General features: G+C 31.0%; 2 protein-coding genes across 2 annotated transcripts in view; one reads left to right on the forward strand and one right to left on the reverse strand.

The window, feature by feature from the left end:
- The window catches only part of LOC118204840 (uncharacterized), a 42,631-nt gene extending 22,864 nt beyond the window's left edge, over positions 1–19,767 (reverse strand). Inside the window, exons 1-4 of the mRNA XM_035377132.2 lie at positions 19,613–19,767; positions 19,135–19,232; positions 9,033–9,129; positions 87–202 (exon numbers count right to left, since the gene is read on the reverse strand). Coding sequence (XP_035233023.2) covers positions 87–202; positions 9,033–9,129; positions 19,135–19,232; positions 19,613–19,637 — 336 coding nt within the window. The 5' untranslated portion in view covers positions 19,638–19,767. The remainder of the gene's footprint in view (positions 1–86; positions 203–9,032; positions 9,130–19,134; positions 19,233–19,612) is intronic.
- Positions 19,768–19,991: 224 nt separating this feature from the next.
- The window catches only part of LOC146997921 (uncharacterized), a 36,791-nt gene continuing 29,938 nt past the window's right edge, over positions 19,992–26,844 (forward strand). The window contains exons 1-2 of the mRNA XM_085812308.1: positions 19,992–20,336; positions 20,439–20,696. Coding sequence (XP_085668434.1) covers positions 20,297–20,336; positions 20,439–20,696 — 298 coding nt within the window. The 5' untranslated portion in view covers positions 19,992–20,296. The remainder of the gene's footprint in view (positions 20,337–20,438; positions 20,697–26,844) is intronic.

Genomic DNA, 26,844 nt, shown 5'->3' on the forward strand with positions numbered 1-26,844 from the left:
TAGCTCCAATTTTTTGCAATCACTTATAAGTATTCATGCAAAGGGGGAAAATATGCAACATAAATGATTTAAAAAATTAAAAATACCACAGTTTTCCTTGCATTGCCTTTAGATGGTACTTGTGGTGCAGTATTATACTGATCTATTGAAAGTCTGCTGTCATCAGTTACAGATGGATCAAAATGTATTGGAGAAAGCACATCTAAAAAAATATTTCTGCACTAAGTATCAGGAAAAACATATGCAAAAATTTATTTAAAATTAATACTGGAAATACAGTTTGCATTGAACAGCATGTTCTACCATAAAGATTTCATATTATTGGTTTTATTAACATATAAATTTATGAAAGCAAAAACAAAATATATAATATAAGAAAATTATAAAAGTGAAGGGTGATTAAAAGTAATTACTCAATAGCATAAAACTAAACATCTTTAGATATGAACATTTTGTTCTTGCTTACTCTTTTATTATGTTGTTTTAGATAAATACCAATAATGGATGCTAGTGATGGCAACTTTTATATATTCAGATGTACTTGTGGCTGCGTAATGCATTTTTTAGTCAATATTTAGGAATTTAGTTTAAGTTAATAATACATGTCATTTCAAGGTAGTGGTCATATGCATTTAAAAGTATCTTTGGAAATGGTATTGTTAATAGGAAAATACTGAGACCAAATGTATGAAGAATATACATACTGAAAGTTCAAAATACAATTCTAAATATATTTTTTAGTAATGTATAAACTTTTAGATTAAAATATAATGCCATTTAAAGAGAACTCTATTAGTGCTCATTCGAAGCAACAATCCCCAAATTTAATTTTTAAATAAACACTATCCACAGTTGCACTGAACATTAATTAAGATTTAGGTTTGCTTGATTAAGCAAGCAAATTTCAATTTATTTTTAGAACAATCTTTGTTCTTTTCCTCCTGTAAAAAGAGTTGGCAAACTTCATCAAGGTGGTTGCACTAATATGCAAGTACTGGGAAACCTTAGCTCAAAACACAATTAAGTTCAACAGTAAAACATATTCTAGGGTTAAATTAGGCAAAACAACAAACCCATTCTTGATATAGATTTTAAGTTTCAATTAAAATCTATACCTAACATAAGACTGCTTTTGCCTAATTTTCAGTTTTATTTTGGCTAGTTTCTCTTCTCTCTTGATACTCTAGGATTTTTATAAAGAATATGTCACAGCAAAAAATGTAACATAATTATATGGCATAAACAGGAGATTACAGGAAACAAAATACTGATGGAATGAATGTGATACTTCAGTTAGAGCTTTAAACTTGCGTCAGAATGTCACATTTGTGTCATAAATGTCATACTTGGGTCAGAGTTCTGTGGTGTCATTTGTGGCTAGGTGAGTAAAAGACACTGCAAAGTAGTCATGGGTTTGCAATATTTTGCATGATGTATCTCACAGCAACTGTTCAAATAACTAACCAATGAAATTAATATGAGAGGTACTGATTTTTAGATTGAGAACTAACACACTGTAAAGTGCCTGGCATTAGCAAAAGTTAGGCTAACTGAATGTGCATAATGATTTCCTCTGCAGTGTTCAAGGGCTCTTAGAACACAAATGGTTTCATGTGGCACCATAAAATGAAATAAGGTAGTTTCCAGTAACCTACAGACAGAGAGAATACCAGACCTCTTACTCAGCCAATCAAAAGTGATATCACAGGATTTAAAAACTACATATCTTCTGAACAAAGTGGTGCACTGAAATCTTTCCAACAGCACTTGTTTCCTTCTAACTTCTCACATACTGTATTGTGATATTTTTAGGGATATATTGTACAGAACTGTTTAGTTTTGGCATTTCTAAATTGTTTACTTTAAAAAAAATTGCATTATGTAAAATTAGAGACCAATTAAAAATAAAACTAATATACTATATGTTACACTTTGGTGATATAAAGATACATTATCTAACACAAATTCTGCTTTAGAGACATCATATAAACTTTCGACCACTGTCTCCTTCAAAGTACTCCCTTCTAGTGTTCTAGTGTCAATATACCATTGCCATCATTTCCTCCTCTTTTGGAAACCACTTTTTCGATGGCCTGCGGAACTCTTATCGCATTTTACTGAATTTCTTCTGTAGACTGGAACTGATGTCTTCTTAAAGTGGTTTAAATCTGAGAAAGAGAAAAAGTCTGTCGGGGTCAAGGACAGCGGTTGGGGCACAACAGAAGTGAGATGTTTTGTGAGATAATCGGTAATGGAGCGATGCATGAGCTGAAACATTTCATAATGCAGCTTCCACAACCAATTCCCCATAGTTCAGGTCTCTTATATATACAATTCTCTGGCAGACCTCATTGTTTACTGCCGAACTACATGGTATAAATTTATAGTGCTCTCTGAACATGTTGGTAGTCTTTTGATGTGGAATATTGCTCAGTTCTTGGATCTTCAACAACTGAACTTCTGGTTTCCTTAAACCAATCACAGCACTACATTCGGTTCGGCAGTCAACTTTTAATACAGTCAAAATTCATTAATCCGGACCTCAAAGCTACAAACTTTCTGTGCATGCGTCAACGCATAATGCGTTCACGCATGCGCGTTTTATGCATAACGGACGGTGTAAGCTAAGTTGCTAAGTTAAAATTATCTAATTATCTATTTCAATTAATGTTGCAGATTGCGTTGTTCCTTAATCTTCGAATTGGATCCGACTTATTATTTTTTGCATACTGTTAGAGAAATTTTATAAAAGTAAGCATGAACTTTAGATTATGTCAAATAGAATTTCTGATGTTGCAGCTGCCATAGGATCTACAAAGTGAAAGTATGTTTCGATGTCCATCAAACAAAAAGTGGAATTGCTGCAAAAAATGGACAAAGACATATCCTTTGTTTCTCTAACCAATCCGAAATCTGTTTATCAATTTCACGCTGCTCTGTGTGTGGGGGGGGGATGTCGTGGCACACAGTGAACTGGAAGTTGATCTGTCAGCACTATCCTTATCTTCAGGGCAGATGTTTTTATTTTATTCAGCTTATAATTCCTTACTAAATGTAGTATTTCATCTCGATGTACTCCGTCTTTGATATGATTTAAATCAAATTCCTCGTCATTATAAATATCACGAGTACACATCAAATAGTTTTCTGGTAGCAATTTTCTAATTTCGACTATGCGTAATGTATGCTTCACGCATGCACGCGTTGAAAGAAATGTTTAATAAAGTAAACAAATTAAGCTTTTTTTTTTTTTGTAAATTTTGATACACTTTAGATCATAATTGCTCTTTATTTCATAAATTATGGTTTCATATTTTTAATTTTATAATTTCTGCATGCCATCTTACCAGACTTAAACTGATGAGCTATAATTCGGAAAAATCGATAATCTGGAATCGCCGAAGTCCCGACGAGTCTGGATTAAAGACTTTTGACTGTACTTGATTAAGTATTTGAAATGCTTCCATGAATGTTTTGCCCAGTTTTGCACAAAATTTCTTACAGATGCATTGCTTCTCCAGCTTCTTTATTCTTTATTTACAAATCCAATGAGCTGTTTATACACAATCTCACTGAACTAATGGTTACTTGACAACTTACACATACATTTGAACTCAGTAAAATGTACTATGTTACTAAGTGCACACAGTGCAAGAAACATACCGTTTGCAGTTGTTGACATGCAATTTAAAAAGTTCAGCCTTTTTATTTAACATTCCTCATAAATCGCAAACATATTTAAAAAATATACAACAATAAAGTTTGCATTTTAAATTTGAGAGACTTACAGAGATTTCCAAGTATTCTTTTTCCAGCTGATAATTGAACATAGGACTCAGCATAAGAAAAGTCCTTTAAATGGGTCTTGGCAATGACTAAAGTTTCCATTATCTTAGTTTTAAGGCTTTAAAAAAAATTTGTAAGCAATATATTTATTAACAAAACACCTCATTTTTGTTGCTCATTCTTACCTCTCTGGTTCATGAACTGCAAAAGGTAGAAATTGTCTCGAGAGGGCAGTGTTGTGCAAAAAGGCAAAATACCCAGTATGTGTTCCTGCCATTGTGGCATGAGTATTGAAAGTTGCAAGTGTGAAATGAAAGCTACAGTGCTAACTGTATAATGCATTTAAAAATTACTTGAGTGACTGTGACTTATATTAAAATCTTCATTTGTCTTAGAAATGCAAATAAAAATGCAGCTAGGCATTTTGGGTTCTCATATATCCTGTTTTGTAAAATGAACGAATATTTTATATTTTTCAGCGACCCTCTGATCCTTTTATTCAGTTTACACTTCAAAACTGCTTTCAAAATATTTACTTGCTTTCAGTTAACTGAATAGCATTTGTAATAGAGTGGCAGATGTGGTAACTTTTTATTCTATATCATATATGGCTATGCAATGATATCATTAGGAATAAAGAGAAAGCATAAACATCAGTTTAGTAGTTTTTTCTCAGAGATTTTTAGCTGCCCCCCCTTTTTTTTTTCTTTCTTTTGTTAATGTGCTTTAACAGAAAAAAGAAGAGTAAGAAACACAATTTGCCAACTACTAAAAGCTACCCCAAACCCACTGTAATTATATTATTCCAAGGAAAAGATAATATCCAGTTTTATGCAAAAGAAATCATTAAATTATTTGTTTTTACTAAACTGAGAACATGTACAAGGGTAGAACGCCCTTTTCATGGCTTTCCAAACTGTTTTTCAGCTCAGCCATACGCAACAAACTGCTCACAGATGTTCGATTGTTTCAATTCCCTGTACATTTGACAATTTCTTGCCAAACCCAACATATTAAATTAACAATCTTTTTATGCGATGATGCTATATAGTCGAACCTGATAGTTAGCCGCAGAGCATGAATTGACATTTAAACGCAGTGTGAAAGAGCTAAAAATGCATTTCTTGCAGTTTCATTTTTGTCTTCCCAAATATTCATTTAGATAAAAGTAAAACATATAAATTCAGTAAATTTGGAAGCAAGTTATTGTCTCCTAATTTGTAAGAATTTAACCAGTTTGCTGCTTCGAAAGCAATTTTAAATTTTCAGCAAAATTTCAAATTTTTATCTTCTAAAGACATTAATTAGATTTGAATTTGTTATTACTTAAAAAACTCTAACTGCATTTTATAACAGACATTTTAAAAATTACATCCTGTATCAAACACCTTCCAAGATATGCACTTTAAAAATGAAACCCAGACAACCCTCCTCTCGCAGTACGTCTCGGGCTATCTTGTTTATTGTTATTTTAAATAAAAATATTGGAAACTAAGAACTGCAGTCTAATGATTCATTGAGTTTAGTATAAAAATATTGGAAACTAAGAACTGCAGTCTAATGATTCAATGAGTTTAGTATAAAAATATTAGAAAAATATTAAAAGCTTTAAAACTGTAAAACATACATAAAAACTGGGGAAAAAAAATCTTATAACTAATCATATGACATTAGAAATGTCTTTCATTAATTACAACAAAGTGCAAATGTTCATAAAAATTCTCAGTGGATTTATTATAAATTAAATTTTAATTTATGTCAATTAACAACTACATAAAGACAGAAGAAAAATACAGCAAAATAGAAACAAATTAGGCAAACTATGCATCATGAACCTTTTCCTGAGAGAATACCTAAACTTGTTGATAGAGTGCTTAAATAGGCTCTCTTAGCACTTTTTATCATCGGATTCTGCCAAATTTTGGTTTGGTTTTAGAATGGCCAAAATTTAGAAAGGTTTCATTAATATAATAAATTTTTCTATCCTGTGCATGCTATTTGGTTTTATATCTCTTAGATATCTGTGCTTCCAGAACTGAATATCATTACATTCAATCAAAATTGACTAGCACTTTCATTTTTTATATGCAAACCCTAAATCATTTGTTCTACTGTGAGAATGGACATATTTGGTAAAACCATTTAATAACCTTTGTCACTCTTTGCATAATAGAAATTTTGCTCTGTAAAAAGAAACTGTGAACATTTCTTTATATTGCCCCTAAAGTTAGCTTATCATGCGGTTTGTTTCAAGTTTGCATGCTGATTTTCAGAAGTAGTTTTTTCCCTGGAGTCGAAAATTCATCCTTTCTTTCAGTTCAAATTTCATGCAATTTATGGTTGTCCTAGAAGTGCCAGTTAACTCACCAGTAAAAGTTAAAATTTAATTCAGTAGTCATATGTATTGGAAAATGCTCCCATAATTTGATAAAAACATTCAGTTAGTCTAAATTTTAGGGTAACCCTTGGATTATTGCCAAGTTGTTGTTTCATTTATAGTAACCTGAGCAATAGAATGTTATGGAAACCCTGTTATGATGTGATTTGTTATATTGCATGATTGTGGTGATTTTGACAGATGGGAAATTATTTGTAAGGGCTATATATGTATTAGATATTGATTAGGAAGTACATTGCTTATTTTGTGCTTTACACCATAAAATGCCCACCAGTGGTACAATTAATCTGAAGTTTCTGTACATTTTGGAATAATTGCAAAAGAAAACATTGATTGACTGGTGTGTAAATGAAGATTTAAATGGCTTCGTTCACCTATCGGTAAATTATGCAGCGAGATTTAAGGATTTGGAAACCGGAGCTCATATCAAAACTATAGAAGGTATTTGGGATGTAATAAAAAGTGATTTTTTAAAGAAATGCTACTGACAGTCTGAAGGATATTTCTCATTTTTACTTTTGTGAATTTATGTGGCGATGGCAGTATACAAACTCTAATTTAGATAATTTAAAATAATTTTTGGATGTTGTTAAGGAATTCTATTGGTCACACATATCGAAGTAACAAACTATTAAATAAGGTAAGTCGATATTTCCTTTTTTGTACAGTGTAGATTAGATAACATGTATTTCCATTCTTATGTTATTTCCTTGTTTGATTTAAAATGCAGTTTAAGTCGCCAAATTTTCAGAATGTGCTAAACTCTGCCAACCATGCATATAATCACTCTTCTGCCAAACATGCTCTAAACAGTTCTTCAGTCAGGCAACACTGACAATTTTGCATGTGCTTTTTTTAAGTTGTATTCCAAGTTCCAATCGTTTTATTTGTTTATAACGAATCGTAATATTTTTTACTGAACTTTTTTTTTTAAAATATGAGCTTGTGGAATTTTTCAAGCAGTGGAAGAAACTGTGGTAAAATTTCTGGAGGAATACAGAGTTTTGCTAAACATTTTCTGAAGAGAACAATTAAGTGCAATTCCTAGAGAGCTGTTGTTGTCGAGGTTTGCATGAAGTTGAGTGTCCGCAATTCTGCGATTTTTTTATCTGAAAGCAGTTTGCTCAGAACTTCAAAAGAACAGCGCACACGCAAAAAGAAAAGTGGAAAGATTTGAAGAAGAATGTAAAAGGTTTTTAATATATCATGCAATCCTTATTTTATAATTAAAATTCGTATTTTAAATCGCTAAAGTATGTTTTCTTTTCATATGTTGATAATGTTTACTGATCGACTATAAATATCCATAGTTTGGGAATCTTTCTTATAAAAAAAAGGCACAAAAAAGCACTCATTTGCACTTAATAAGTAATTTTTACCTTTCCAACTGTAAAAAGTCACCAAATTGCGCCAAGGCAGTTGTGTTAATACATACGTATCGAATTGCTTTCTCCTCCTCCTGGCCAGTGAATGAATGAATGATTGTTTTTCGCAGCTAGAGTGGAAGAAAGTCAGGAGTTGCTGTAGTTTGTAGTTTCGCCAATAATGCGAAAAAAGGAGACGTCTTCCTTATTGGTCTTTGAATGTTGAATATAAACAAATATTTAAATAAAATGATAGATGCAGTGTAATCTATCATTTCACATAGTTTTCTCTTTTGCTCGACAGTATTGATATTTCACAGCGTAATTTTTATAATACAACTTTTCAAAATGGTAGAACTACATTCTACAACAGATGCATACACTTTATAGTATCCCCAGCATCTACTTAGGTTGATTGGTAGTATAGTATCAAAGCATTGGAATGAAAGATCACGTTAGAAGAAGAAATGTGTACAGAGCAGATGTAGATTCAAAAGCTCATGTATATCTTTTAGTCTTTAGCTATTCAGCTTTTTTTTTTTTTCCTTCTTATTTTTAAATTTCTGTCTTTGCTTTCACTTTGAATTTTTATAAAATAGTTCTTTCCATGAAGATACATATTTTATTATAGTTATTTTTACCTTATTAGATTTTCTGGCAACAATTATGCTTGATACCAAGTGGTGATGTTAACCAAAAAGTACCATTTTCTCATATATGTAAACAGCAAAGTCATCGGATTAACTGACAGAAATGTTACATAATTATATTTTAAAAGAGATTAAAATTCATCATCAATGATTTCACATCTACATAGCAAAATATTCAGACTACATTTTGAACTTTAATACACACATAAAGCTACCATTATTATCTCAAGGAAAGTAGAAGGAATCTGAGCCTTAACTCTTACACTGAACAGACACTCAGAATATCAAGAAACTACTAAACCTGGTATTACCTAAGCAAGAAAACTCTTCAGTCCTTTTTCAGGAATACAGATCTTCAAGCATAGAATAATATAAAAATTTAAGAAACAAATTCTTTGTAGGTGGCATGGACTAATTTATTTTAAGGCACAGCACAACATTAACTTAAATATTCTCATTCTATCTTGGCCAAATAAATTTAATCTTGTTGTACATTTATTCAAGTTCTGTTTTTAAATTTTTCATTCATTTAAATACTATAAAAATACTCATACTTTTTAAGAAGTTACTAATTTAGACGACAATGCAAAATATGTCGATTGGCCTACAGCCAATGTCGATTGGCCTACAGCCAAAATATGTCGATTGGCCTACAGCCAATGTAACCAAAAAAAAAAAAAAAAAGTGAAGGTAATTAGATGCCGAAAGAAGCATTACATTTTTGAAGTCGCAGTATTTAAATAATTCAAGCAATAAAAGCTATTGTGAGGACATAATCACAATAGCATAATACGTATTAGTCAGATTACAGAAACATGAAATTATGGATTTTACCATCCAAATACTTAAAATCTTTTTTGTCCTTGTTCCTTTGCTCCCTTGGCACATCACAGTTTTTCTTATCAGATGTTCTCTTCTTTTTATCAACATTCTATTGCAATAAATATATATAAATTAAAATATATTTTTTACCAAATAAATTTACAAATGCAATTTGAGAAATGTCTTAAAGATAATTTCAAACAATTTCAAATTTACCACATGCATTTATTACACTGAATATATATATATATATACACATTTTTTATATGTTTGCACATTTTTTAATTTTAACTTTAAATTTGCTTTTTTACGTATTTACATGTTTGTTAAAAAATATATATACATACATGCACACAGTTGAATATATGATGGTATCTTGGCTTGCGAACATAATTCATTCTAAAAGTAAAGCAAGGCACTCGTATATCAAAGCAAATTTTCCCTCAAGAAATAATAGAAACTCTGATGATTCAGTATATGGGTACTCATAAGTACCCATATACTGAAAGTGATTAATACAAAACTTAAAGTTAAAATATGTAAACCAAATTAATTTGCATAACAATCAAGAGTAAACTTAACCCTGGACTTACAGAAGGGGAAGCCATTTACAGTGAAAGGAACGTATCTGCATTCACTGTAAAAAGAAAGTGCATTCAGCATAACAATGTAACAAGAAGATTCTGTGTTCTAAATGTGGAAACCTAGACATGTAAAATATGACTATGCATGTATTTACTGCAAATAATCTTAACACATAGAAGTTTTATTGATTCCAGAGCTACTTCTCACATGTGTTCATGAAGAGAATAATTGTCTTTATTTACTCCCGAGTCAAGAAGTCTGCAATGTGCACCATATTTACCTACTTTAAATATGTGAAAGGTGAGGACCATATTTATGGCAAAACATCTAACGGTGTTCAAATAATTTTTAAAAATGTATTTCTCGTGCCAGATCAGAATGGTGAATTAATATCATTGTCAAATACTGAAGATAAAGGTTATTATTTTTTTTTTTTTTAAGGTAAGCTAAGATAATTTTTAAGAATCAGATGATGCTTATTGTTAACAAAAGTAATAACATACATTTTGGCCATCGTGATAAACGTGGCCAGTACGTTTATGCTTGATTAAAGTTTCAGATACTTTTCTGTTTCGCCGGTGCAAATCTCGCCAAGCAGACTTTGTTGGCCACAACACACATACACATAAAAAATGTTAACAAATGTTGTTAGTTCTAAGAAATTTTTATTTTGAAGGTGTGAACATTTTAATATGGCTTAAAATTTTGTAAAAAGACATTAAGAATTTGCTACGCATTCATGGTACAACACCCTGATTCGCAGTTTCTTATCACGTGACCCCAAGTGATCTCGTCTCACGTAAACTCCGCTACAAAAATCTAATTCTCTCAGTAATTATCTACATTAATTTCAAGTTATATCTTAATTTGGAATACAAGTTTAAATGCAAGAATTATTTCAATTCGTACAAATAGCTTACTTCGAAATTATGTAAAACGGCAGTGCTTTACTTCGCTAGTGCATTCTCATTAGAATCGACTAATTTAACCCTTGACTTTGCCGTTTCTATATTTTCGCCTTCGGGTGAGTGGTGTGATTTCATTCTAATTGACTTAATTACCGCGAATGGCCTTAGGGTGTAAAATTGAACTATCTGGGTAAAAATTCTATGTAATTGTATACCAGTATTGAAAGAAACAATCAACCTGATAAGAAATGGCTGCGAACTGTTTTGAAAATGAGGCATAAAAGATTACCAGCGAGGATATTTCGTTTGGTATCGGTTGTATCATTTTTGGTGACTTTATCGCTTGCGCCGGCAAAATGGAAAAGTACCAAGTTTCGTTATATGCAAATATCAGTGATGCTGAATTGTGGCATCAAAGAATTGGCTATTCTTCCAATCTTGCAACTCAAACAGCTGGGGCTTCCAGACTCGGAATCATTCTGTGAAATTTGTGTTTATGTTAAACAGAATGCTATCCTGATAAAAAAGGGGCGAAGGCTCAGGGAATTGGAGCCAATGGTCATAATACATATAGATACATTATTATGTCAAACACACAAGCAGGTGAGAATTACTTCATGACTACTGAGGATGATTTTTCATGTTTTATTGAAGTTCACTACTGAAAAAGGAGACATGATGGAATGCTTTCCTGAAGTCAAATTCTTCTGTATGGAAAATTAGATGTATTATTGTTAAGGAATACTAGGCAGAGAATTAGTTCAATTTGCTATTAAACATGATGTTACAAATGATAGTTTCTTTGCATACTTCATTGTTAACCAGAGTTGCAGAAAGAGCTAACCAAACCTTGCTGAAAAAAAGGCAGGATAATTTTTGAATCAAAGCTTTCCAAATGTCTTTGGGAATGTTGCCATATTAAGTGCATCTTATCTTCATAACGGAATACCAAATAGCTCTATTAAGAACCATATACCATACAGCTTAAAACACAGTAAAATCCTGATGCTCATATGTTGATATGAAATGGACAGGGACCACCTGCTTCGACATGGGGCTCTTTGTGGTCTTATGGATGAGTCGAGATACTGGGAGTTAAGAGCACTGCTTAGGCAATGACTTCAGTCTTTTTGTTCTTAGTTCTATTGTTTGTAACTTCTTTTGTAAGATTTAGTTCTTTATAACTTTTTGCCTAGCCATTGGAAAGAATAATAATAATAAAAAAAGGGGTACTATTCGGTTTTGAGGGCCGTAAAAAATAGCCAAACAATTGTTGATGCCAGTGCTGACAAAAATAATTACGGCTACCCTAACACAAGAAAGGAAGTATAATAGTAAATAACTCTCTAAGATTGATGTTTGAATTTAGATGAAAGGTTAATTTCATATAATACTTTTTTATTATTATAATTTATATAAAAAAGGTTAAACATGATTGAATGGAAGCGAAAGAGTCAATAACTATTTCAAATCATTATTATAATTTATATAAAAATTGCTAAACATAACTGAATGGATGCCTGCATCGCTATTTCGCTAGCGAGTTATCGCTAAAGCATAATTTCCACTTGTTGGTTGTTCAAACAAAATTTTCTATAATGAATGATGCCTTTTCTTTGAAAAAATTCTCGGTAAAGTGCAGAATCACCCACTTATTTGTTTGCCGTTTTTTTACAAGAGTAAAATCAATTGTATTTTTGTCGATTTTCTTTTACTTTTTAAGTGAAATTAGGTCTATGTGTACATAAATAAAGTTAAGGGATCGCGCAGTGCCATTTTTGTGCAATTCTGGGATTTTTTTTTAAAGTGAAAATAGGTCGATGTGTACATGGATATCGAGTATGTGCAATTCTTAAAAACGCGTCAACCAGTGGGTGGTTCTGCACTTTACCCAAAATCCTATTGCACACTTTTTGTCATGGGCAATTTCCAAATTGTTAAATCCATAGGATATCAAATAAGGATTTAAAAATTAAACTAGTCAATGGCGTCTTAAGAAATATAGAACTACATAAACTTACACAATTTAAAATCAGCGCGTATGCTAGATTTGGCGCACTGTTAATTGGCTGGGTTTGCTAGATTGGCGCTTTCGCGCATACATTTTCGCTGTAATTTTTTTACGCTCCTCAAAACGGAATAGTACCAAAAAAAGTGTTGATACCTGCTTACCACTGAAGGAAACTTCATGCAGATTTAAAGAAAATGCTATTTGTGAGATATTTTGTTGTGGGGTTTCATATAATATACAAGTGAAGAATGTCTTAAAGGTTCAGGGCTGCATGAAGAGGCGTTAGGTGCTGACAATAAGCAAGCAAATCTTCATCTCTGTTTTACAATTTCGAAAGATTTTGAAATGGAGAACATTTTCCTCTTTCCAAAATTTGCTTGCACAGAAACGTTTCAACGTTAAGGGATTACTATATTGAAATATGTGATATATAACAAAGTACACTATCTGCGTAACAATACAAAAAATGCAACTATACCAAAACTAATGTTAAGGGATTACTATATTGTTAGTACTATAACTAATCCCTTAATGTTAGTTAAGTAATTCCTTAGCCAACGTTAAGGGCTTACTATATTGAAAAATGGCTACAATTACATTTTAAGGGCCGTAAAAAAAATCGCCAAACTACCGTTGATGCCAATGCAGCCAAAAATAATAATGGAAACCCTAACGCAAGAAAGGAAACATAAGACAGTACAAAGTCTTTAATCTGAAATGATCTATAATCCGGACATCAAAGCTACAAACTTTCTGCGCATGCGTAAACACATAATGCATTTATGCATGCGCATTATACGTTTACGCATGCACGTTTAATGTATAACAAACGGTATAAGCTAGGCTAAAATTATCTAATTATCTATTTCAGTTAATGTTACAGATTGCATCGTTCCTTAATCTTCTAATTGGAACTGGCTTATTATTTTTTGCAGACTGTTAGAATAATTTTATAAAAAGTAAGCTTGAACTTTCGATTATGTCAAAAAGAGTTTCTGATTCTGGAGCTGCCAAAGGACCTACAAAGCATGTTTTGTTGTCCATCAAACAAAAGTGGAATTGCTACAAAAAATAGATAAAGGCATGAAGAAAGTGACAGAGAGGTTTGTAAAAATGAAAAAATTTCGATTGACAAGTTAGTCGGCATTCTCGGCACAGCAATTACGGGACTTGAACAGCGGAACTTTGTAACTGAACAAGAAATTATGTCTGTTTATAGAATTAAAGAGAAAGTATTAGCACATAAAACGAAACAACTTAAACAACTCACATTGAAAGAAATGTTTAATAAAGTAAACAAATAAATATTAAGCTTTCTTTTTTTTTTTTTGTAAATTTTGATACCCTTTAGATCATAATTGCTCTTTATTTCATAAATTACGGTTTCATATTTTTCAATTTTATAATTTCTGCATACCATCTTACCAGATTTAAATTAATGATCTATAATCCGGAAAAACCCCTAATCCACAATCCCCGAAGTCTCGATGAGTCTGCATTAAAGACTTCGTACTGTAGTAAATAACTAGGTACTTACATATTATCGCAACCAGGTTGCCACGATTTGCAAGTTTGAGTAAAAAAGTATGAATAGAAAGAAAATGTACATTTATTAATTACAGATAATTTTTAATACAGTTTTTTATATTATTTTGTTTTAAAATAGCAATTAAACCCTTCCGGTTTCGAATTTGAATAAGTTGCAGAATTATTTTTTCGGCGGAAATCTTTTCGCTATTGCTTTTAGCACTGATTGAAAACCGTATTCGCCATAACCATGTACACATCGACTTATTTTTACTTAAAAAAACATCCCAGAATTGCACAAAAATGGCATTGCGCACACTCTTGACTTTATCCATGTACACTGCTATTTTGCATGTGGAGATTCACAAAAGTTTCCTGCATTTTCGTGCAAATTTTTGTAATTTATGAGAAAATAGCAGTGTACATGGATAAAGTCAAGAGTGTGCGCAATGCCATTTTTGTGCAATTCTGGGATGTTTTTTTAAGTAAAAATAAGTCGACATATACATGGTTATGGCAAATATGGTTTTCAATCAGTGCTAAAAGCAATAGCAAAAAGACTTCCGCCGAAAAAATAATTCTGCAACTTATTCAAATTCGAAACCGGAAGGGTTTAATTGCTAATAAATTACAAAAATTTGCACGAAAATGCAGGAAAATTTTGTGAATCTCCACATGCTCTTTTTACACGTATAACATGTAGGGTTGCCGTAAGTAGGGTCGCCAAATTTGGCAATTTATGCGAATTTTGGCCTGGTTGCATGAATACGTAAGTACCAATAACTATCTAAGATTATTGTTCTAATTCAGATGAAAGGTTAATTTCACATAAATACATTTTCTTTGTTATAATTTATAAACAAAAGGCTAAACATAACTGAAATTAAACAGGAGATATGATTTTTTAGCTGATCTTTAGAATATGGTAACTGGTAGTTTGGCGACATTTTGTAGGCGATAAAGGTTATTACCTGGGACTTTAGTAATAATGAGCAGTACTCAGTTCCGATTATGCATTATTTTGTGTGAGGGAAATGAGAGATCATGGGATATGTCATGTGATATTAATGGACGAATTACGGTTCTTTAATCGGAAAAGGGGGGGAATTTGGAAAAATATCTGTGGCTGTATATTATTTTGTATTAAGCTTCATTATGTGTTGTGTGAAGTAGGATTGAATAATTTTGGGATTGTATGGCGCTGTCTAAAGTGAATAATAGATTTTTAATGCATCATTCCGAGGCATTGTGATAAAGAGAATTTTGCTTTTTATTTAGCGGAGGAAGTGTGGAGGAAAAATTCGTAGAAAAAAATCGTTTAGTAATTTTATTGAATCCATAATAAAAGTGTATCCACCATGTAAGCAAGATTCTGAAGAAGATTAGGTAAGTTAGTATTTTTAATTATTTGAGGATATTATTTTTATGCATTGTTCTAAATGTAAGGTGGAAGTAAAGTAATTTGGTATTATTGGGAAAATTGTTATTAGCAATGATCTAGTTTAAAGTAATTAGGATTGTAAGCTAATTTTTATTAATTTAATGTGTGTGGTTATTTATATTTTAAGCAGTGTTTTTGAATTTAATTATATTTTAATTAAATGATAGTTATTTTGTGAATTTTATGTTTGTGGGAATTTGGTATATGTTTTAGTTGAAGTAAACGTGCATGGAAATAATTTAAATATTTGACACTAAGTATTTGTAATATTTGCGGTATGAATTCGTTGGTGACATTTATAATATAATAGATAATTTAGAGGTAAAAGTTTTTGGATATTTTATACGTGGAAATGTTCATATTTGGAAGGGGTATATACTTTTTCGGTATTAGGTAATTTCATATATGTTCTTTTTAACGGGTTTAAAGATACAGAAAATTGTCATGCATTTTCGTGAAATTTTTCTAATTTATGAGAAAAAAGCAGTGTACATGGATATGGTGAAGAGTGTGCGCAATGCCATTTTTGTGCAATTCTGGGATTTTTTTTTAAAGTAAAAATAAGTCGATGTGTACATGGTTTAGTGATATTTTAATTAAATGATAGTTATTTTGTGAATTTTATGTTTGTAGAAATTTGGTATACGTTTTAGTTGAAGTAAACGTGCATGGAAATAATTTAAATATTTGACACTAAGTATTTGTAATGCTTGCGGTATGAATTCGTTGATGACGTTTATAATATAATAGATGATTTAGAGGTAAAAGTTTTTGGATATTTTATTTATTTTATGTGTGGAAATGTTCATATTTGGAAAGGGTATATACTTTTTCGCGATCAGGTAATTTCATATATGTTCTTTTTACCGGGTTTAAAGATTCAGAAAATTGTCATGTATTTTCGTGAAATTTTTCTAATTTATGAGAAAAAAGCAGTGTACATGGATATAGTGAAGAGTGTGCGCAATGCCATTTTTGTGTAATTCTGGGATTTTTTTTAAGTAAAAATAAATCGACGTGTACATGGTTTATGTCTATGTGTTATTTTGAAAAACGCATAAGGAGTATGGTATTGTGCACTTTTTCCCAATTTTGCAGTGAATATTTGTCATGATTAAGCAGTTTTGTTAGATAAAATTTCTAGCATAAGTGTAATTCGGCTAGGAGATTGTTGGAAGAAGTGTTCAGTAGATAAAAAGAAAAGAAACATGTCTTTACTTCGTGAAGACAAAATGGCGACGGGAAAAAAAAATAGAGGGTTGCTGTAGGAGAGTTAGTCGCCAAATTTTCGCCCAAAAATCACCAAGTTACCATAATGTAAAGATCAACCAATTTTTTTATGGCTTCCAACATAGCAGAAAATATTTCAGTTTTTTTCTGCAAGCATCTGTACACATACTCGCACAAATAATAATTGAAATGCTGTTGAGCAGTGCGATTTTTATTACGCCATTTAGCACTGCCCCACAGCCGCTCTACTGTTTGTCTATGACATCCACTTTCAGTGTCCACAAAATCGTAGTTGTGATTGACAGTAAAATGTTAAAAGTCGGCAGTCAAATGCAGTTCATCCGACATGTATGATTTAAGACACATGTATGATTTGTTCAAGAAGTCGGATGAACAATTTTACAGTCATCCAACTTGTACGATTTCCAGCAAGTCAGTATAAATAATGCTTCCTTCTGTGATATTTTCTTTATGACATTCAATAAAGTTTTTGCCGATCGTTCTGGAACAGCGATTAAGAAGAAACATTCATTCGATTCTATGCATAATTCATCGAAAACACATTGTGGCGGAAGAACCCTTCCAACGTTATTCTTTCTTCAACTGAAGAGGCTTTCGTCTACTTCAATAATTTTGCCTCATCCACCTCATGCATGTAACTGTTCCAGTCTACAGTTGTATTGTGGTTCATCTTCAGCTGGAGTTCACAAAATTCAATAGATGTCATCTTCTGACACCAAAAATAGATGAACCTAACGGTTGAAAGGAAGGGGATTTTCGATCTTCAAACCAATTTTGACTTCTTAATCTTTTCTTCTCATTTCAAGTTTCTTTCCTGCACTGCCATTTTGCTGCTGAGTTACCGCTAAAGCAGAATTTCACTTCCTCGTTGTTCGAACATAATTTTCTGTTACGAATGATGCCTGTTGTTTGAAAAAATTCTATTGCAGACTTTTTTGTCATTGGCCAATTTTCAAATTGTTAAATCCATAGTGTTATTAGAAAAAAATTTAAAAATTAAACTAGTATTTCAATGGCGACTTACAAATATAGAACTATCTAAAATTTATGAACTTCGCGCACATTCGCTAGATTTGGCGCTTTTGTGCATATATTTTCGCTGAAATTTTTTACGGTCCCTAAAACGGAATAATACCGAAAAATGTAATATATATACTTTTTTTTTAAAAGAGATCAATTTTATTCATATATGCTTACAAAACAAAAGTACACTATCTGCGTAACAATACAAAAAATGCAACTATACCCAAACTTCCAACACTACAAAACTCCTTTTTGTCTAAAACTGGAAAAATTTGTTTATACACTTCGTATCAGCATCACACAGAACTAAATTGTTAATTAGATGTATGACTCTTTTATAATTTATGTTTATACTGTAGATGCATGTAGCGACATTATTGCTTTCCTATATAAACCTGTTTCCGGTCATGCTCCTTATTAACTTAAGTAACTGGCTTCATACAGAACTATTAAATCACAAGCTTGTGTCAGTGAATTTTTTTAATTTTTGTTTTTGAGGAATTATCTCAGTTTTTGTTCTCATTCCATTATTATTTTGTTGTTATATAGTTGTTAGCATGTTGATTGCAATCAAAAGCTTAAATGTATTGAAGTAAATTGAAAAATAACTAAGTAATAACATTAAAACAAGTTATACACATATATACACCTCTACCTTGCCACTGTTACTACAAGTGACAAATCAGTGGAAATAAGTTTTGTCAATGTTCATTCACAAAAGGTATTACATAATACTCAGTACTTAAGTAAAATACTGTATTTTAAGCAACCACCTATATTTATATTTTACTCAGGACGTAAAAGTCACTACTATTTTATTTACTGTTATTTATTTAAATTTCCATAATAATGAAAATGGATCACAATTTCATTATTTTATTTTAAACCTTGCACGGACCCCCAAATCAATTTTAATGACCACTGACTTAGAAGGACTTTATCAGAGAAGTTCACTGATCTTATACATAAAGTAAAAAGAGATAAAAAAACTCTGCCAAAAAATTTCTACCCAACTATTTTATGCAAGTTTGAATTCAATGATGCTCTTCAAGTTATTTTGTAAATATTGTTCTTTAATATTATTTTTATCTTAGTTTTTTTCATTCCTAATCATGTTTATTTTTCTGTGACTTATAATGTGCTATTTTTACTTTGATTTCATTTATTAAAATATAATGTTAGTTATTTTTCTCTTTTGTGCCGTTTAGGAAAGTGGGTACCTTCTGATTCTGAAGAAGAAAAAATATAACATTTCTTTGGACAGTTTTGATGACTAAAAATTAAGCAAGGCAAATTTGTGATAATTTAAAATGAAGAATACATTAATGATTTTTTATTGGTAGCATATTTTATATAAATGAAACTTACTCTGGCTTCAGGTTCAGTGTCTTTTTGAAAAGTAAACGAAGTCAAATCACTTGCAGAGCTGTCAACTGTAGAATCAAATCGGATGGGCGAAAAAATATCTTAAAAATAAAATAAAATTAGGAATTAAGAAAACCTTTAGGACATGTGGTTTATTATAAGAAATGCTAAGATTTATAGCCCGAATTATTGTAATGAAGAAATTATGGATGAAGCTAACACGTATTTAAAATTTTACTGTAGAAATTAGAAAAGTATATAATATTTTCTTTAAATCATGCTGATAATGTGAAAGAACCAAAAAAAAAAAAAAAGTTAGTTTTTATGGCATTACAAAAAAATAATGCATTCATATCAATTTTAAATTTAAAAAGTCAATGTAAATTTATACAGTTTGAAATATTTAAGTAATGTTTAAAAGAAAATAAAAGTATCATATAACGTAATAACTTTAAACGTGAAAAAAATACTATGTACTAACCATCGACAAAACAAGTTTTATCCATGTCGTTCTAGATCACTTTAAAAAAAAAAAACCCTCTATTTAAGGTGAGGGGAAGCAATATATAAAATAATATTAAATTTAGGTTTGCCGCCTGGTTTCTAATTCAAAAGTATGTTGCCAGATTTTAATAACTAAATTTATTCAAAATAAAACTTTTTGAAAAATTGGTGCTTAATCACATATGTAAAAAAAAAATGTTGCATAGGGAACCAAAATAAATTTAAGAACTACTTCGGGATAAAGAAAATTACTGGTAACTAGTCACTGTATTTTATAACGAGTTTCTGAATTACTTAATCACAGATAAATGGAAACGTATGATGATATTGTTAGAATCCAAAGTAATTTATTCCATTGTACATTAAATGAAACACTGTCTAAAATTGGAGGAAATTGAATACTCTTTCATGCTATTTACAAACATGGGCTGAAATATTTTATTATTATTATTATTATTATTATTATTATTATTATTTTTATGTGTGTGTACCTTGGAGGAATCAGATACCTTTGCGCATGTTTGTGGCGATGTTGTGTTATGAACTGTGTCAAGAGTTTGTTTACTTCTTTAGCCAGAAGTTAAAATAATTAAATAGGAATAACACTGAATGCGAAGATAAAACTATTATTTGCTTAAGAAAAGTGAATTTGTGTCTCATCATGTCAAAATTTCATGCTTCTGTTTGTGACTTATTGGAAGGTAAGTTGCTAATATTATTATTATTATTATTATTATTATTTTGTTCTTTGTTTTTAATCTAAGAAAATGATCTGTTCTGTTTCCTTTGTATTTCTTGTTTAGATATTTACAGTTTCCTTTCGTGCACTCTGAAGAACGAGATCTTGTCAAGCACTTCTTTAGCGCACAAAGAAAAAATTATCTCGGGATTATTGAGCTTTCAGAAAGAATATCCTGAAGTGCATTTGCAATTTAAATCAATTCATCAAGATGCCGACGGAAGACCAGATTCAGTCCGATATTCTCCATCTAGTCCTGTTCCTTATGTTGATATGAATGGTGGGAGTCCTTACAAAATTCCATCATTTACTGCACAGAATGGTAGGTTTAATGCTTATCTTATTTCTTAGAATGGATTTTTAATTTTTGCTTTAAAATTGATGTATACATTGTGTTTCATTTTACGATACAAGTTTTCTTGTTGATTTAGCAAGTAGATTTTGTCTTACGTTTATATAATTTGATTTGGCAATGCAGACTGTCGACACTAATATTATGCATTACATTAACTAATATTTATATATGATAATATAACATATTAGTGTAATGTGTAATATAAATTTGATGCTTCTGAATGTACTCTTAAGAAAGGAGCTTTGTTGCTTGTATATAGCCTTCTTACACTTTATTGGAGTTCACTATTTCGATTTGTTTTATTTTTTCCCTTATGTATCATTATACTGCATTGTATCAAACTGCAAGCTATGTGTCCCATATTTGCTCTCATTTTTTCTTTTTTTGCTAATTTTATGATCTTAAAATTGAGAGCAGAAAATTATACAAATAATTTAATTTCTAAAAGGAGCAATTATTGTACAAATGAAAAATGTTCGTATATAAACTGTCATTAACTATCACAACAGTATTTATTTAAAAGGAACCTGCATTTTAATAAGAATACTTAGGGATATCAAAATTACAATATCTAATAAAATATCCTCATTTCTACTTCCTGTGTCCTGATTCTTGCTCTTATTGTTTTGTCTGCCTTCCTAGGCTTGAAATCATTTAATTGGATTCTGGAACTATTGTGTGTCTACTATAGCTTACAGATGGTTATCATTTATTCACTATCCCACATGAAGTGATCTTCAGAACCATCCAGTCTATTAGATATCTACTTTTTCTTGACTTTTCTTTTATCTTACCTTTCTTCTATTTCTTCATTATCATTGCTTCATCAATCAGAACCTATGCACCCCAAATCTACAAGCAAATTAAAAAGAAAAACGAAAATGATCACTATGAGGATGAATTCATTAAAAAATTTAGGGAAGATTTTTTTATAACCACCTTGAAAAAACTGGAAATGACATGGATCCTGAAAAAAATTTTCAGAACTGCACTAAAGGGAAAATTACAGGATGGAAGAAAATACATGAGTACGGTGTGAATATATATATATATATATATATATATATTGTATTATAGTTTATATATTGTATTTATTCTTATATATTATATTTTAATTGCGATGATAGAAAAAACCGTTACTTTTAACATCTGGCAGTCATAAAGGCTGAGTGGGTTGAAATTTACTGTATGGTTCCACTTGGTTTCTCTCTGAAATAATCGCGTATTGATTGTTCGTGAAATCTGCTGCGTGAAGTAGGTTTTTTGGTAACCCTAATATTGATAATATTGGCAAAAATAGTCTTCAGGAAAATTGCAAATATTGCCAGATGTGTTGTGATAAGTTGAGATTCAACTATTTTTTGTAATAGTAACCCCTTTCAAATGGACCGGAGATTTTAAATTGCTGTATTTGGTTGCACTTGCGTAATGTTTTATGAAAGTGGTACCTGTAAGTTTGCTTAGTGTTATAAATGAGTATATTGTTCCGGATACGACTATAATTTCTGAGTGCTGGAAGGAGAAGGAATGTATTTATGGCTTTCTTGAATGCTATTATACTTATTCATCTGCTATTAACAGCGGATGAACTGAAATGACCAGATATTTTATTGAATTGCTTACATGGACGAGATGCTAGTGGGAGGCGTTAACGTATGCACGTGAAGAAAAGGTATGTTAAAGAATTGATGTTTTATTTATTTATTGGTGTCTGTGTGTTAAGTTTTTTGAAAGGATTTGTTGTTTAATGTTTTTATGTTAGGAAATATGGGTTAGAGTTGACTTTAGGGTACCCCTTGTATTATCGCGAAGGTTGTTGTTTCATTTATCGCCAAGTTGTTGTCTCAATTATGACAACCTGAGTAGTTGAATGCTATGGAAACCCTATTATGATGTAATTGGTTGCGGTGAATTTGAATCATGGGAAAAAATTTGGAAAGTGTGTGTCGTATTTTGGGTAAGGGCTTGTGTGTGTTGGATAAGTATGTTGTTATTTTGTGGTTTACATGGTAAATTGGCTGAATGTGATAAAATCAATTTGAAGTTTCTGTAGGATTTGGAACGAAAAGGAAAAAAAGCAGTAATTGACTGGTGTGTAAATGAAGGTTTACTTAGTAGCCATTATTAAGTGTTCTGTTTGTAGGAAGAAAATGCGTATGGTTGAAAATCGGATATTTTTGAACGGAGGATATTTTGGTTAATCTTTAAATTATGGTAACTTGGCGATTTTTTGGCGAAAATTTGGTGACCAACTCTCCTACAGCAACCCTCTATTTTTTTTTCCAGCCGCCATTTTGTCTTCACGAAGTAAAGACATGTTTCGTTTCTTTTTATCTACTGTACACTTCTTCCAACAATCTACTAGCCGAATTACACTTATGCTAGAAATTTTATCTAACAAAACTGCTTAATCATGACAAATATTCACTGCAAAATTGGGAAAAAGTGCACAATACCATACTCCTTACGCGTTTTTCAAAATAACACATAGACATAAACCATGTACACGTCGATTTATTTTTACTTAAAAAAAAATCCCAGAATTACACAAAAATGACATTGCACACACTCTTCACTATATCCATGTACACTGCTTTTTTCTCATAAATTAGAAAAATTTCACGAAAATACATGACAATTTTTTGAATCTTTAAACCCGGTAAAAAGAACATATATGAAATTACCTGATCGCGAAGAAATTTATACTCTTTCCAAATATGAACATTTCCACATATAAAATAAATAAAATATCCAAACACTTTTACCTCTAAATCATCTATTATATTATAAACGTCACCAACGAATTCATACCACAAGCATTACAAATACTTAGTGTCAAATATTTAAATTATTTCCATGCACATTTACTTCAACTAAAACGTATACCAAGTTCCTACAAACATAAAATCCACAAAATAACTATCATTTAATTAAAATATCACTAAAACATGTACACGTCGACTTATTTTTACTTTAAAAAAAATCCCAGAATTGCACAAAAATGGCATTGCACACACTATTCACCATATCCATGTACACTCCTTTTTCCTCATAAATTAGAAAAATTTCACGAAAATGCATGACAATTTTCTGAATCTTTTAAACCCGTTAAAAAGAACATATATGAAATTACCTAATAACGAAAAAGTATATACCCTTTCCAAATATGAACATTTCCGTATAAAATATCCAAAAACTTTTACCTCTAAATTATCTATTATATTATAAATGTCACCAACGAATTCATACCGCAAACATTACAAATACTTAGTATCAAATATTTAAATTATTTCCATGCACGTTTACTTCAACTAAAACGTATACCAAATTCCTACAAACATAAAATTCACAAAATAACTATCATTTAATTAAAATATAATTAAATTCAAAAACACTACTTAAAATATAAATAAGCACATACATTAAATTAATAAAAATTAGCTTACAATCCTAATTACTTTTAAACTAAATCATTGCTTATAACAATTTTCCCAATAATACCAAATTACTTTACTTCCACCTTACATTTAGAACAATGCATAAAAAAAGTATCCTCAAATAATGAAAAATACTAACTTACCTAATCTTCTTCAGAATCTTGATTACGTGTCCTTTATTTAACTTTTATTATTTCTGTTTCAGGATCTTTAAAATCATACTTATAGTTCACAGCAAGGTACCAGGTAAAATAAATAACTTAATAAAACATCTTTACTTCTATCTCGCACAACCTTAAAGAAACACTTATTACTACCCCTTTCAATCCCACTAAATACCCATTTCGAATTCACTTTAGTTAGGGCCATGGGATCCAAAAATTAACGAACACTGTTTCACACAACACAGAATAAAGCCAAATACAAAATTTCCAGATTTTTCCCGATTCCCCCCCTTTTTCCGATTTAAGAACCGTAATTCGTCCATTAATATCACATGACATATCCCATGATCTCTCGTTTCCCTCACACAAAATAATGCGTAATCGGAACTGAGTACTGCTCACATTATTACCAAAGTCCCAGGTAGTAACCTTTATCGCCTCCAAAATGTCGCCAATCTACCAGTTACCATATTCTAAAGATCAGCCGATATTTTTTACTCTTATTTTCATGAATTTATGTAGCAAATACACATACATATTCGGAACTACTCTTACATGCTCATTCAGGTCGCCAAACAGTTTTGGCGAGAAACTCCACGCTGCCATATTACTATCTAAATTTTTTGTCTACATTTTGAACTTTAAGCCTAAAATGTCTCCAAAAACACAGTTTTCGCACATGAAAAAAACATGTTTTGAACACAAAATTTAAGCTAAAAATCCGAAACAAAAACAAAAAAATTTAGATAACAAAAACATAAAGTTTCTAACAATAAATTTCAAAGAATATCATGTACTCAGCATCCTGTTTAAACTTTAAAAAAAATCTACGAATTGCACAATCTAGGCAATGAATGAATCTACAAACTACGCACACCTCACTTTAATAAATTAACATAACAACAATAAATTTCAAAGAATGCCATGTACACAGAGTTCTGTTTCAACTTTAAAAGACATATACGAATTGCATAATCACTATGCACTAATCAACAAAATGAACTAAAATAACTAGAATAAATTTCAAACATTTAAAAAAAAACAATAATGACAGAAATTCATACTAAAAAAACAATGAAGATAACATTCTACAAAATAAGAACAAGCATAAAATAAAATGCACTTAACATGAATGAATGCTTTTTTGAACAGCAGAAATACCAATTTCATACTGCTTTTAACATGCCGCCATGTAATTACTATCTATCCTATTTATATGACAGCCAGACACGCTATCCAGAAAATTCATACTATGGTTCACAAATAAATGTTCAAAACCTTCTTTTCCTAAATCCTTGTAAGATTTCCATCCATCCGAAAAAATAGTTGTACCAGGCTCAATCCACAATTTAATACTCTGCATCAGCGTTTCCCTACGTCTATCATGCACAGCCATTAAAAATAATCTTCCAAATCCTCTTTCCACATCTCCAAATAGCCACTGCCCCTCAACAGGATGGCCACGGTGATATTTCCTTTTGCCAAACTTCAATTCATCAACTTCCACCACTTTATCTTTTCCCCTATCTTCTCAGACACAGAACATTATACAGAGCAGACTCGTTAACAACTCCAACATCGTACCTTTTAATACTAAATTTCCTTTGCACACAATCTAAAATGCGCGACTGAAATCTTGCCATCATGTCTCTCATTACAACATAGGCCATTTCAAAACACGCACGATGCGAACCGACGAGCAATTAAACTACTCCAGCAAAAGATATTTCAATGTCAACAGGATTGCCATACAACACATAATTGTGCCAAAAACCAGCACAGAAATATCACCACATTTGGTGATATTAGGGCGCATATAAGAGTAGAGCCACAGATTCTAGTTCAGATAATTTTAGGAAGTGTTTTGATGCTGCTAAGAAATTTTGTTTGACAGAAGATATGTAAATATATAAATAAGGTAAGTGGATATTTCCTTCGTGTAGTGCTAAGATGAATTTCCTTTTTTATGTTATTTCATTGTTCGATTTAAAATGTAGTTTATTCAGATTATATATTTTTTTTGTTGGCTGCTTCTTTGACTTTTCAAGTGAATATAATTTGATGTGTACATGGACAAGTGAATATAATTCGATGTGTACAAGTCAAGGGAGTGCGCAAAGCCATTTTTGTGGAATTCTGAGATGTTTTTTTTAAGTGGAAATACGTCTGTGTACATAGATAAAAGGAGTGCGTTATGCCATTTTTGTGCAATTCTGGGGATGTTTTTTTAAGTGAAAATAGGTTGATGTGTACATGGATACCGAGTTTGTGCAATTCTTTGTCTTGTTATTTTGGCTTTGTGTAGCGGCGATTTAACACAAGCCAAATAACAAGTCAAAGAATTGCATTTGCTGAATTGTGCAATCAGGAGTGTGAGACTGATGTGTACAAGCAGGAGTGTGCAACTAATGGAGTTTTTTAACTGTTCCATCCATATTGCACGTTAAAAACTCAGTAACATGTTCTTTCTTTCTTTCTTTCTTTCTTTTTTTTTTTTTTTTTTTTTTTACAGCT

Source organism: Stegodyphus dumicola, chromosome 3 (assembly GCF_044657685.1).
Source record: "Stegodyphus dumicola isolate Sdum_Otavi_A_Nest chromosome 3, ASM4465768v1".
NCBI classification, from domain to species: domain Eukaryota; kingdom Metazoa; phylum Arthropoda; class Arachnida; order Araneae; family Eresidae; genus Stegodyphus; species Stegodyphus dumicola.